At 39.0% G+C, this 14086-nt stretch overlaps 1 protein-coding gene across 2 annotated transcripts in view; it reads right to left on the minus strand.

The window, feature by feature from the left end:
- Fcho2 (FCH domain only 2) overlaps nt 1-14086 on the minus strand; it is a 94865-nt gene that overhangs the window by 51868 nt on the left and 28911 nt on the right. For both annotated transcript variants that reach the window (XM_021179877.2, XM_029468219.1), the window contains exons 4-7: nt 13755-13896; nt 13376-13528; nt 8702-8806; nt 757-855 (exon numbers count right to left, since the gene is read on the minus strand). In XM_021179877.2, coding sequence (XP_021035536.1) covers nt 757-855; nt 8702-8806; nt 13376-13528; nt 13755-13896 — 499 coding nt within the window. The remainder of the gene's footprint in view (nt 1-756; nt 856-8701; nt 8807-13375; nt 13529-13754; nt 13897-14086) is intronic.

The following is a 14086-nucleotide window of genomic DNA, read 5'->3' on the forward strand; positions in this document are numbered from 1 at the left end:
AAAAAAAAAAAAAAAAATAAATAATAAAAAAATAATAAATGGTCATCACACACCTTTAATCCCAGCACTTGGAAGGCAGAGGCAGGAGGATTTCTGAGTTTCAGGCTGCTCTGGTCTACAGAATGAGTTCTAGGACAGCCAGAGCTACATAGAGAAATCCTGTCTCGAAGAAACAAATAATAGGATGGGCTGGTGAGCTGACTCAGCAGTTAAGAGCACTGACTGCTCTACCTGAGATCCTGAGTTCAAGTCCCAGCAACCACATGGTGGCTCACTACCATCTATAAGGAGATCTGATGCCTTCTTCTGGCCTGTGGATCAGAGTACTCATACATTAAATAAATAAAATTTAAAAAAACAAAAACAAAAACAAATAATGGGGACAGGTGAGATGGTTCAGAGGCTGCTCTTCCAGAGGTTCTGAGTTCAATTCCCAGCAACCACTTGGTGGTTTATAACCACCTATGATGAGATCTGGTGCCCTCTTATGGCCTGCAGGTATACATACAAGCACAATGCTGTATACATAATAAATTTATTTTTTAAAAGATGGAAAGCAATCAAATACACACAAAAATAGTAATGATAATTTTAAAAATATGTTTGGCAATCAATTAAAAATGTAAATACTTATTTTTCATCTGAAATAATTATTATATGTATGATTTCCAAACAAAGTGGCAAAAGACTTAATAAAGACCTATAAGTGAACATGAAAATTTCATGAACCACTTCAACAAAAAGCGGAAACGTTACCTGGCCGATCTGTAAGTGGATCTCCTTGACAGCATTTGACAAGGATCCGATAATTTCCTTTATATGAATGAGGTGAGTTTCTTCAATATCTTGAAATTTCTGGGTTTGAAATATAAAAGTTTTGATTATAAAATATATATAAACACATACAAACATAAACTCTGGAATCAAGTGACATTTTAGAAACCATTTCAATATAGGTAACTAAATTAAACTAATGAGCACTATGTTTAAAACACTTCTAGACAAATGAATCTAATAACTTTTTGTTATTCCATCGTCTTTGGCAAATATAAACTTTTCCAGAGTCTAAATATAGTACAGGTTAAACTCTACAATCAGGATTGTAAAAAATTGAGGAGACCCATAAGATAACAGTGTTTCAAAAAGTAGAGAAAAGTTTCCAAAGCTAAAATCTGATGCTAGCAAAGCAAACCCAACCATGTCTACAACCTGGCCTGTCTAACTTCGGAAAAGTTCTGCATCTCAGCGGCTCTCCATGGGAAGTGGGAATGCACTGGGCTGGGAGGACACGCACACCAGAGCCTGGGTCTCCAGGATGCCTGGGGAGCGTGGCAGGCTGGAATGCTGTTGGGAAGGAAACCTTCCCATTTATGATAGCATCTCCCAGAGAATACTACTGCTAGCCCTTGCTTTGTAAAACTCATGATCAAAACTTGAGCAATACTGAAAACTGCAGTCTCTTTGACTTTGTTTACCCCAGCATTTTCAAAACGTCAACCTCACAAGCTTTGAGTGTTTTCTCCTTCCCTAAAATACAACTGTCAGTTCTACTGCAGAGATTGCTTCTTTTTTTTTTTTTTTTTTTTTTTTTTTTTTTTTGTCAAATTAGATCCTTTAAAGAAAGGGCCTAAACTTCCTTTTTTTTTTTTTTTGGTTATCAAACTAAATTAAATTATCTCTCTTCATATTAATGCCCAACTTATTAGCACTGAGTTACCTGATCAAAGATCATTAATACAGATTATATAGTTTGTGTGAATCAGTTAAAAATATATCAATAAAGGCAAAACTATGTTAGAAGAATTGTACTAACAATTCCCAAACTTCAATCTTATTGATGAGAATGACAAATAAAGTGATTCACCCTAAGCTAATAACATATCTATTTCAAGGTCCTGAACTATCTTTAAGAATGGAACAACACCCGGGCTAGAGATGACTCAGAGCTGAAGAGCACATCTAGCTTTTGCACAAGGCCCAAGTTCAGTTTCCAGCACCCAAGTCAGACGACTTAAAGCAGCCTGTAACTCTAGCTCCAGAGGACCTGAGACTATCTCAGCTAACACCAATGTACACACAGAATACACATAAATAAAACTAAACCTTGACTCTTGCTCTTCCTTCTTGCTCCTGCTCTGTCCCCTCGCCCTACCCCATTCCCTTCCCCCTGTCTCCATGTGCTTGCTCATGGCCAGCCTCTTCTCTACTCTCTCTTTCCCTCTACTGCCCACTTACCTCCCCTCCCCTCCCCATGCCCTGAATAAACTCTATTCTATACTAAAACCTTTAAAGGAGGAGGAGCCTTGAGGAACATCCCATAGGAGGATGATTCTTCTAAGTTCTTAATAGAAGGAACGGCCCAGGGGCTGGAGAGGCGGCTCAGCACTGAGTGGGAGGGTGTTCTACAAGAGCACTGGATCACCTTGCAGGAGACTCGGGTTCAGTTCCCAGCACACACATGATGGTTCACAATCATCCCTAACACCAGATCTGCTCCTCCTTTTGACCTCTGCAGGCACCATGTATATGGTACACATGCATACATAAAGGCAAAATACTTACATCAAATAAATACATCTAATAAAAATATTTCAAAAAGAAATGGGCCTTAGCTTAAATGTCAGAAATTAACAAAATACTATATCATAAACAAATACAACCAAATATAGTAAAGCTGACTCATAGTTAATTTCATATGGATGACTCCCTTCTTCCAAGGTAAGTGTGCTTTCATTCCTTTTTTTTGTTGTTGTTGTTTTTGGTTTTTTGAGACAGGGTTTCTCTGTGTAGCCCTGGCTGTCCTAGAACTCACTTTGTAGACCAGGCTGTCCTTGAACTCAAAAATCCGCCTGCCTCTGGTTCCCGAGTGCTGGGATTAAAGGCCTGCGCCACCACGCCTGGCTCATTCCTTTATAAAACAGCTTTACCAAATAAGGTATGTTTTGAACTACTCGCTCAGAAGTGTCATGTTTATTTTTTGTGTATGAGTGTTTTGCCTGCTTGTGTATCTGTGCACCATGTGCCTGCCATGCCTTAAAAGGCCAAAAGGGGTGTCGGATCCCCTGAAACAAGAGTTACAGACACTTGTGAGCTGACATGCTGGTGGGGGCTGAGACTTGAACCCAGGTCCTCTGAAAAGCAGCCAGTGCTCTTAACCACTGAGCCATCTCTCCTGAACCCCAACCAGAAGTATCTTGAATCATGAATCCACATTTAACTCAATGTGTAGTTCAGATACAATTCCTTTTTTTTTCTTTAACCGTTTTAAGAAGTTTATGCATTTGAAATGTAAAATAAGAAAATACCTAATTGAAAAAAAAAAAGTTTATTTATTCACTTTACATCCCAATCACAGTCCCTCCTCTCTTCCCAGTCCTCTCCTCACATGACCCTTCTTCACCTTCACCTTCGAAGGGGGAGGTCTGCCCCTGGGCACCAACCCACTCTAGCACCTCAAGTCACTACTGGACTAGGTACATCCTCCCCCACTGAGGCCAGACAAGGCAGTCCAATTCGGGAAACAGGATCCACAGGCAGGCAACAATGTCAGGGTAAGCCCCTGCTCCAGTTGTGAGGAAACACGCATGAAGATCAAGCTGCACATCAAATACAAGTCTGAGATTCTGGGGTTTTCTTCTAGGATAGAAAAGGCACATTGCTAACTAATGCTAGTTCTCAAATTTATTGACTATTACTTCAGAGGACCTATAACCCTCTTCTGACTTGAGACATACCCACACACATGACACACACCAAACATACATTCATACACACACAGAGGTTTCTTCAAAAATGAAAAAAAGGAAAGAAATAATGGGAACCCATCTTAGTGGCATGTAGCAGCTTACAGCTGGGAGGCTAAAGAAGAAAGCCATGCATTTGAGGCCAGCTTGGGATACACAGGGATTCAGAAAGTGGTTTCAGCAGTTAAAACTGCCTGTAACTCCAGCTCCAGGGGATCCAATACCCTCTTCTGGCCTCTATTGGCAAATATTACATAATTAAAAACAATAAATCTTGAGGAAAAAATAAAAACAATACTAGGCAGTGTGTTTCCATGGTGTAAGTAGGAACCACATGAGCATCATCAAAAAAAGAAAAGACACAGAAAAACGTAAGAGGAAACATACATGCTAGCAAGAATTATTAAACATACCTCTCTCTTCACAAGTAGTGTGGCTCACATCTGTTCAAGCAAATTAATGTCCATTTGCAAATGGCTGAGTAAATAATTAAAATGCTATTTTGAAAAAACCCAATGAGAAAACAGAAAAAGGTAAGGAATGCTTTTAAAATATTGACATTTAAAAAAATGTCATATGGTATCCCACAAATGGTCTATGATGTGTTGGCATGTACCATTAATCTTAGCACTAGGGTGGCAAAGACAGATGAATCTCTGTCAGTTCAATGGCAGCCTGGTCTATATAGTGAGTTCCTAGTGAACTCACCTAGGGCTACATAGTGAAACCTAGATTGGGGGGAGGGGGGCATCAAAATGAGGCATGATCATACCAGGCTATAATTCCAGCACTCAAGAGAATGAGGCAAGATCACAAGTTTGAAGTCAGTTTGACCTAAAAGAATCTAAAAAACAAGCACAAACAAAACAAACAGAGTGTGTGTGTATATGTGTGTGTGTGTGTGTGTGTGTGTTCATAAAATTGCAGGTCTTAGTTAGACCCTGAATCCCACAAAGTGGCAGGAGACATCCCATTCCATCAAGCTGTTCTGTGCCCTACAAACAAACATAAATTTTAAAAAATGTAGGGGGTGGAGAGATGGCTCAGTAGATAGACAAGGTTGCTACTCCAGAAGACCCACATTCAATTCTCAGCACCTACACAACAGCTCACAACTGCCTGTAACTTCCGTTCCAGGGCGTCTTGATACCCTCTTCTGACCTATGCAGGAGAAACTCTCACAAAATATTTATTTGATTTAAAAAATATTAAGTAACACCAATACAATAAAAAATACTGAACAGCTTTTAATTCCTATGCTAATTTAAATAATTAACTGAAAGTATTTTAATTAGTAGAAGTGAAAAATTAACCATTCAATAGTAACTGGGCGGGACTGGTGAGATGGCTCAGTGGGTAAGAGCACCCGACTGCTCTTCCAAAGGTCCGGAGATCAAATCCCAGCAACCACATGGTGGCTCACAACCATCCGTAACGAGATCTGACTCCCTCTTCTGGTGTGTCTGAAGACAGCTACAGTGTACTTACATATAATCAATAAATAAATCTTTAAAAAAATAAAAATAAAAAAATAGTAACTACCTTATAATACATGTTCTTAACAATTTAAAAGACAAAACAGCATCTGCTCTAGGCTGTAACAGTCTTCTTCGCAACAGAAACTTCACTATCTTAGAAATCTCATTTAATAGAAGCAAAGCCTTCTGGTGGAAGCACCGTTTTTTTCCATATAACACAACTGATGGAACCCTCTGCACTCATCAGTGGCTTTGCTGTCAGAACACATCCGACTTTTCTTTTTCTCTGGCTTTTACTTGGGGTTCAGCTTCTCTTCCTCCATCAAGTTCTCAAGGACCCCGTGCAAAACAAGCATGACATCATCATGGCTTTGTGAACTCACACTATTTTATAATGGCTCAAATTATAATCTCTTACCCAAAATCTTTGGAGCCAGGTACATTTTAGATTTTTTTTTCTTTTTAAAATAAATACACAGGTACTATAACAATATAGCCTATTTTATACGATTATCAGTATAATTTTGTGCTTATCAATAGCATTAATATTTGTAGCAAAAGCATGTACATTCAGTCTAAGCTGAAATTATAAACAGCTCCATGCAGATTCAGATCAAGTTTTGCTGTTGAAAGACTTATGATAAAAACAAATTTGGACTTAGGAAACTGTGAGGATCCAAAATTGTGGCTCTAAGACTGGAATGCTACATCCAATGCTACCGCAGAGTCAACATGTTGTCCACCTCAGCACGACCTGCTCGCCACACGCCAACTAAGTGCTTCATGAAACCTCTCCCGTTTCTCTTTCTCCACGAATCTGACAAGTCAAAATCTGAAAGTGATCTCAGCTCCCTGAGAATCGCTCCCTCCCTAATCCCTTAGGCGCCCACAGCATTTGCAGCTCTCCTCCAAAATGGACCACAAGAGCCTCCTCACTCTCATCACCTGACTATTCTGCTGACTTCCAAATTGGACTACTCATCTCTTCCGGGGCTAGAATAATACAGTCTCCACAGAACTGCCAGAGCTAACTTTTAAAATGCAGATCCAATCATGTTACAACAAAATTTAGGTGGCTACCAAGCTGCCAGCTGCTCTTAGAGAACTACTAATCCTTTGTATATTCTAGTCTTCACCCAATTTCTTTTTTTTTTTTTTAAATATTTTTATTACATATTTTCCTCAATTACATTTCCAATACTATCCCAAAAGTCCCCCATAGCGCCCCCCACTTCCCTACCCACCCATTCCCATTCTTTTGGCCCTGGCATTCCCCTATATTGGGGCATATAAAGTTTGCAAGTCCAATGGGCCTCTCTTTCCATTGATGGCCGACTAGGCCATCTTTCGATACATATGCAGCTAGAGACAAGAGCTCCAGGGTTCTGGTTAGTACATCATGTTGTTCCAACAATAGGGTTGCAGATCCCTTTAGCTCCTTGGGTACTTTCTCTAGCTTCTCCATTGGGAGCCCTGTGATACATCCAATAGCTGACTGTGAACATCCACTCCTGTGTTTGCTAGGCCCCGGCATCGTCTCACANGAGACAGCTATATTTGGGTCCTTTCAGCAAAATCTTGCTAGTGTATGCAATGGTGTCAGCGTTTAGAAGCTGATTATGGGACTTCACCCAATTTCTTAAGCTCGTTTCTTTTTAACTATTTCCTTTTTATTCCTCTCAGTTTTACAGTTTTCTTTGTAGACTATAGCATCCATTTATTTTATATTTTATACTCCTGGACTTCATGTTCATGGCCTCAAAGTCTAGGCTTCTTCTGCCCTACATTCTACTCATGTTTCAAATCTCCACTTTATTTCTTGATGTATATGTTTTATATTTATTTGTTGTACTGGGGAGAGGGGTGTGCCATGGCTCATGTAGAGGTCAGATGATAACTTGTTGAATTCTGGACGTTAGGCAGCAAGTGCCTTTACCTGCCTGCCCCAAGTCTCAGTGCTAAATATCATGTCTCCAAAACAAGTCTCCCAAACTCCTGGTTTAAATTCTCGATTACTCTTTATTATTCTCTCTCCTAGAAGCTTAGTTCTCCCCTTTATAACACTTATAAAACTTATTACTATAAGCATGCATTTCATACCTGTCTCCATCCTCTATACTGTCAATTGAGTATGCCTGCATCTAGCACAGTGCCTTTGGCATAACAGGTAAACATGGACATGTGTGCCTGCAAGTATGCACACATACACACAAACAAACCTTTTGGGGTATGAGATGGAAGTCTTTCATTTCCTCACGTGAGGAGAAAGAAAAAGGAACTAGCAAAGATTCAGAATTATCAAGACTTCTTTCACATCTAATATATGCCCCCACCCCCCAATGAGAAACCATTTTAGCTGCTGAGAAAATAAGAATAAACAAAGTATCTGAGCTTTGTCCTCATAAAATTTACACGTGGAAAAGACACAAAACAGAACAGGAGTGAAGGTGTGTGCTTCATCATGGTGCAGCCCTCAGAAATGATGACTAAAGCGTTCCACAGTCCCATCCTTAGCCTCGGGCCCAGAGCTGCAGCACACTGTGAAGACCAAGCAGCATGAGATGGTAAGTCACTGTGGTCTGCAGGGTCCTGTGCTAGCTACTGAATGAAATGAAATTCCTGCTGCCATAAATGGTGCTGGGTGCTAAGAACATAAGAAGACGAGAGTGAGAGCAGAAGTGTCATTAGGTAGAACTCACCAAGTGCAGCCATCTTAAAATAGGCCTTCCTTCCACTACGACTGAAACACCACCAAATCACCTGTCATTTACCCAGTCACAAGAGCACATCTCATTGTCTACCTTCATCCATGAAAATTTGAGAACAGAGCTTTTCACTGTTTTGTTTACTGTTGTATCTTCAGTACTATCTTCCAGTTTTCTTCTTACACAGACATCATAAAATCAAGACTCAAGCCTGACAACCAGCATGGTCTTCACCATCTGCAAAGCCTTCATTTTCCTCAATTGTATTTAAACAGCTCTTATGTATTTGAGTAAGCTCGTATGACGCCGTTATAGTCAGAATGTGAAATGCCCATCACAGGCTTCTGTGTTTGAACACTTGGTCCCCAGCTGCTTAACTGTTTTGGGACATCACGGAATCTTGTGGACAAATGTGCCTAGCTGGCAGATGTAGAGGACAGGGACGGGGTTTGGGGAGTCTAGGCTAGCTCTACTTCCAGACTTAACTTCTGCTTCCCAATCCACTAAGATGTAAGAAAGTAGCCTTGTCTTCTACACAGCCCTCTCAGCTGTCTGGTCGTGGTGACAGGAAAGACAACTGGTGTAAGACGCACTCGCACTCTGCCATGTTGGCCTCCATCTCCCAAACAAGATGCCAATATAAACCACCACAGTACTCAAACAGTTCATTTAAATTTCTCTAATACTAAGAAAATTAAACAAAAATTCTATTATTTAACCAATGTTCACAAATATAAGCATCCTGTCTTTAATTTAAAGCCTTAAAAATACCAACCTGGGCTGTTTCTGTCATCTTCTGCTCAAAGTCTGCCTTTGTTAATGCATACTTTTCCACATAAAGTTTGTAAGTATCTGTAGCTTTCTTAGACTTAACAGCTGCCTGTAACAAAACAAAAGCACTTTTAAAAGAAGTGTTTATTTTCTGTATATTAGTGTTTGCATACCTAGTGCTCTCTAGAGCAGAAGGCATCCGATCCCTTGACAGCAGACCTAGAGGTGGCTGTGGGCCACAATATGAGTGCTAGGAATCAGACCTGGGTCCCTTGCAAAGCCACCTTTCTAGCCCACCCCCCAAAAGCATAAAAACTGAGGTTAACCGTTTTTCCTTCTTAATGTAAGGTAATATGAAGTAACAAATTAAAAATACATTTAAGAGTTGTTTTGATACACAAACTTTAATCTTTTAATGCCTGTCTTAATCACTTCTTTTTTTTTTTAATAGACAGACAATAACTCAGGAGTCAAACATGGACTCTAATGGAATGTTCAAAAAATTCAAACATGCCCACTTTACAGCCCAGAGCAAGATTCTATAACCATAAGTAACAGCTGTGAGAAACTAGTAACGAAGCAATGTAAAAAAGTACACCAATCAGAAGGCACACTTTTCTACAATAGTAGGTCTTCCTTCCTTCCCATTAATGCACACATATTCTATTTACTGTCTAATTAAAATTTATAAATTATCCAAGTGATGGCAGCACATGCCTTTAATCCCAGCACTCTGTCACGATTTCTGAGTTCAAAGCTAATCTTGCCTATATACAGAGTGAGTTCCAGGACAGCCAAAGCTATACAGAGAAAGCCTGTCTCGAAAAAACAAAAACCAAAAAACTCTATAAACCAAACTCAAAATTTAAAAAATTGGCTTGCTATGATAGTTCTCAGCTTCTAGGATGGTCCAGTAAACCAATAAATTCATTTTTAATTGTTATCTATTTCTCAGGCACTCTTTTACAAAAACCCACTATAGTAATAATATAGTTTTATCAGTTACTTAATGAAAATAGTAAATATAATAAAGGAACATGAAATTATATGACATCTTTTCTTCAAGGACTTTGTAAAATAACCAACATATAAATAGAAATCAGAAAGTAACAAAACCACAGAAATCAATATAGAATTTGGATGAGACACAGTCTGGAGAAAAGATCCTACGAAGCTCTGTACTGGACACATAGCTAAAGAGTCCTCAGTACTGTAGACAGTGGTATGTGGACAACAGGAGCACCAAGCCAAGGCATCAAGCCAAGGCATCAAGCCAAGGCAGAGAGAAGGTCTGGGAGGAGCAGGCCAGCCTTGGTGGTGGCAGAGGAAAAACAAGAAATACCTACTGTCTAAAGGCTGATCAATTTGGACATAAGAAGATGGGTTGTAAAATAAGAGTTCAAAGGTGAAGGGCAAGCTGTAGGGTGTCAATATAAAAGTATCTCCATATTCTTGATGGCAGTTTGATGAACAACAAATAGTAGGATATGCTAGGTAAACCTATCCTTGCTAAGAACAAAGTAAGTTTCATCAAACGACGGTATGGGGGACATATCAAGTAATTAGTCTAGATGACTAAAAATACCTCCAAGGGGTCTAGAGTAATGCTAAGAGCCAAGTGAAAGCTTTCTAACAGGACATTTGTGTAGGGCCAATCAGTGCCAATATATAATTACCTTTAGCTGAATTTCCAGGACAAGAACTGGAAACAGAAAAACTAGCTTTGCTGTGGGTTAAGATTGGCAACAGAAATACATGGTCTTTAAATAGACAATTTTGTGTTCCCTAAAATTCAATAAAAATTATAACACATATTATATGCTTTTCTGCCTTAAAAAAAGTTTTATTTTTATTTGTGGTGTGTGTGTGTCTATCACATATGTGAGAATACCCAGCGAGGCCAGAAGACGGTATCAGAACCCCTGAAACTGGAGTTAATTCTAAATTGCTTGACATGGGTGCTAAGACTCTAACTCACAGCCATCTCTCCAGCTCCTTTCCCACCTTCTTAAAGAAAGTACATGTAGGATGCCATATTAAGTTAAACTGGCCTGGAGCCAGAAGAAAATTAATTAAAATTCTGGACCTACCATTTACTTCCCCCTAATAGATATCTTTGAGTTTTACATGACTCTTTTACTCCTAAAATAGAAATTTTTAAGGCTGCAATAGTTACCCCACTATAATTAGATAAAGTGCTTGGGAGCTAGCGAGATGGTCACGGGTTAGAAGGTAAAGGATGCTTGCTGCCACAGCAGAGAGCTCTGAAACTCAGGTAAAGGGGAGCACTGATTCCAGCACATTATCTTCTGCCTGAAAAACTGTAATACTTACGACAGGTCCTGGCACATACACAAATTTGTAAATAACTGTTTTGTTTTTTTTTTAAAGATTCATTTATTATATGTAAGTACACTGTAGCTGTCTTCAGACACTCCAGAAGAGGGCGCCAGATCTCGTTACGGATGGTTGTGAGCCACCATGTGGTTGCTGGGATTTGAACTCTGGACCTTCAGAAGAGCAGTCGGGTGCTCTTACCCACTGAGCCATCTCACCAGCCCTGTAAATAACTGTTAACAGCTATTTTTATGTTTCTAACAAGGAACAACATAAAAACTGCCCATTACTAAGTTTTGTTGTTATATAGAGGCATGTCTAAGCACTGACGTGCACTGAGTAGCTCATCCTAAAGAACATGACCCAGACAGGGTCCCAGAGCTAAGAAGGCAATTCAGACATCAGGTCCTACTCCTAAGCAAGAAACTACTTAACTGATGCCTGCTGGCAAAGGGGAAATTGGTTTGCTCTGATCAGAGTGTCACTGGGTATTATCAAGCCCCTCCAGGGCAGTGTCCATGCCCAGGAATAGTTGCCCAACACAAAACAAACTCCCTGTTTTATTCTGTGGGTTTTTTGTTTCATTTGGACTTTTTTTCTGAAGATTTACTTATTTATTATATGTAAGTACACTGTAGCTGTTTTCAGACACAACAGAAGAGGGAGTCAGATCTCATTACAGATGGTTGTGAGCTACCATGTGGTTGCTGGGATTTGAACTCAGGACCTTTGGAAGAGTCCGTGCTCTTAGCCACTGAGCCATCTCTCCAGCCCTCATTTGGCCATTTTTTTGTCTTACTGGTTTCCTGTTTAATTTTCTTTCCGTTTTTTAAAGAGAAAAAGAGAAAGAGAGGAAGGGAGAGAGAACAAAGTTGTGTGGACAGGGAGATAAGATCTGGGAGGAGTTGGGGAGGGGAAATTATGTTCAAAATATATTTCACTCATAAAATATACTGAAGCAAATCACTCATTAAGGCAATAATCTATTCTAAAGCATGAAACTAAAACAAACTTGTAAATTTGCCTTTATTAAAAAACTGGAAATTCAATAATTTTTCAAGTAACATGCTGCTAAAGACAATGTAGTGATGAATTCTCACAATAATAATACTGATATCACTATTGTAAGTCAATAGTAATAAAGTCAACTGTTTGGAGGAACGTAACTTCACACAGAAGATCTGTACTATGTAACTATCTTTTTATTTTATTTTATTTTTTATTTCTTTTTTTTTTGGGGGGGGGGTTCGAGACAGGGTTTCTCTGTATAGCCCTGGCTGTCCTGGAACTCACTTTATAGACCAGGCTGGCCTCAAACTCAGAAATCCACCTGCCTCTGCCTCCCGAGTGCTGGGATTAAAGGCGTGCGCCACCACGCCCATCTTAGCTTATCTTTTCTTGCGTCCCAATTTGTATTTATTATATAAACTGTAAAGGAACTTATTACTCCAAATCTCATCAAATTTTTAATTTTTTCATTTTACTTTTACCCAAAGGTATACATTATATTTTTCCAATTAGGTATGTTAAATATTTTACAAAGATTTCAAAATTGTTTCTAAATGAAATATGCATCAAGTAAGTGAATGGGTGAACTGCTTTAAGAGGAAGAGTAAAAGCTATGGTGGCATACCCCTCTAATCCAGCAATCAAGAAGCGAAGGCAGGTGGATCTCCAAGTTTGAAGCCATAGTGAGTTACAACCAGCCAGGAATACACAGAGATTCTATCTCAAACAAAACAAAACACACAAAAAAGAAAAAGAAAAAGAAAAAGAAAAGAAAAGAAAAGAAAAGAAAAGAAAAGAAAAGAAAAGAAAAGAAAAGAAAAGAAAAGAAAAAAAAAAGACCTACTCTCAATTAAAACAGAATAGGAGAAAAGGTTATGGTCCACTAAAATACAATATAAATTTTGTTCAGTCAGCAACAACATACACTTAAAGCTTATTGCTACATGGTTATGTTTTTCTAAATACAGTAAATTATTTCATCAATTGTCTTACTGTGTAAGTAACCAGGGTAGGGAGATAGCTCAATAAATTTTATACCATGGAAGCAAAGAGACTTGGGTTCAGGTCCCCAGCATCTATATAAAAGCCAGGCATGATGGTGTCTGTCCTTCTGCAATCCTGGTACTGAAGCAAGCAGAGACTCTTAGACTGCAGGCACTCAGTGGCCTCCTGGTCAATGAAGCTCAGGTAGATGGAGATTCAGGAAATAAGGGAGAGTAACAGAGGAGGACAAAGTGACCTCTGGCCTCCGTGCGTGCACGTGCTCTACATACACCACTACACATATAAAAAAATACTTTGGAAGTTTTAGAGATATTTTTATTATAATTACCTTTTCTATTTCTCTTTGTGTAGCTCCTTCCTTTTTCAGACGTTCCTGTTCTACACATTTGACATTGTAATTTTCCTTAGACTTCTGGAGAGCCTGAGTTATATTCTGAATGGCTTGGACTGCTTCCAGAGTCCCTGCAACTTCTTCTTTAGTCTGTTTAATAAGAAATGGTTCAATGGGGGGGAGGGAAGGGGGAGGGTATAGGGGGGACTTCTGGGATAGCATTGGAAATGTAAATGAAGAAAATACCTAATAAAAAAATTTTTAAAAAGGGGAAAAAAAAAGAAATGGTTCAATAAAATAAATTCTGAAGCATTTACTAGGCAACTGCTCAGCCTTCAACAGAGAGAGAGAGAGAAAGAGAGAGAGAGTGAGTTACCTTCTTATGAGACTTTACTTGCTCCTCTCCGTACTTCTGAACTTCCTTTATTAATTCCTGTAATTTTCTAACAAGATCCAAATGACAATTTGCTAATTTCTCTGTAGATGTTTTGAACACATCCCACATAGGTGCAAATGTTCTAAGGGAAAAGCACAATTTGGGGGTAATTTATTAAAAGAAAAAGGAACCAGTAAAAAAAGAAAGAAAAGTAAAGTTTAAAGTTCTAAGTTGAACTCTTTTTTTTTTTTTTTTTTTTTTTGGTTTTTTGAGACAGGGTTTCTCTGTATAGCCCTGGCTGTCCTGGAACTCACTCTGTAGACCAGGCTGGC

Source organism: Mus caroli, chromosome 13 (genome assembly GCF_900094665.2).
Source record: "Mus caroli chromosome 13, CAROLI_EIJ_v1.1, whole genome shotgun sequence".
Lineage (NCBI taxonomy): Eukaryota > Metazoa > Chordata > Mammalia > Rodentia > Muridae > Mus > Mus caroli.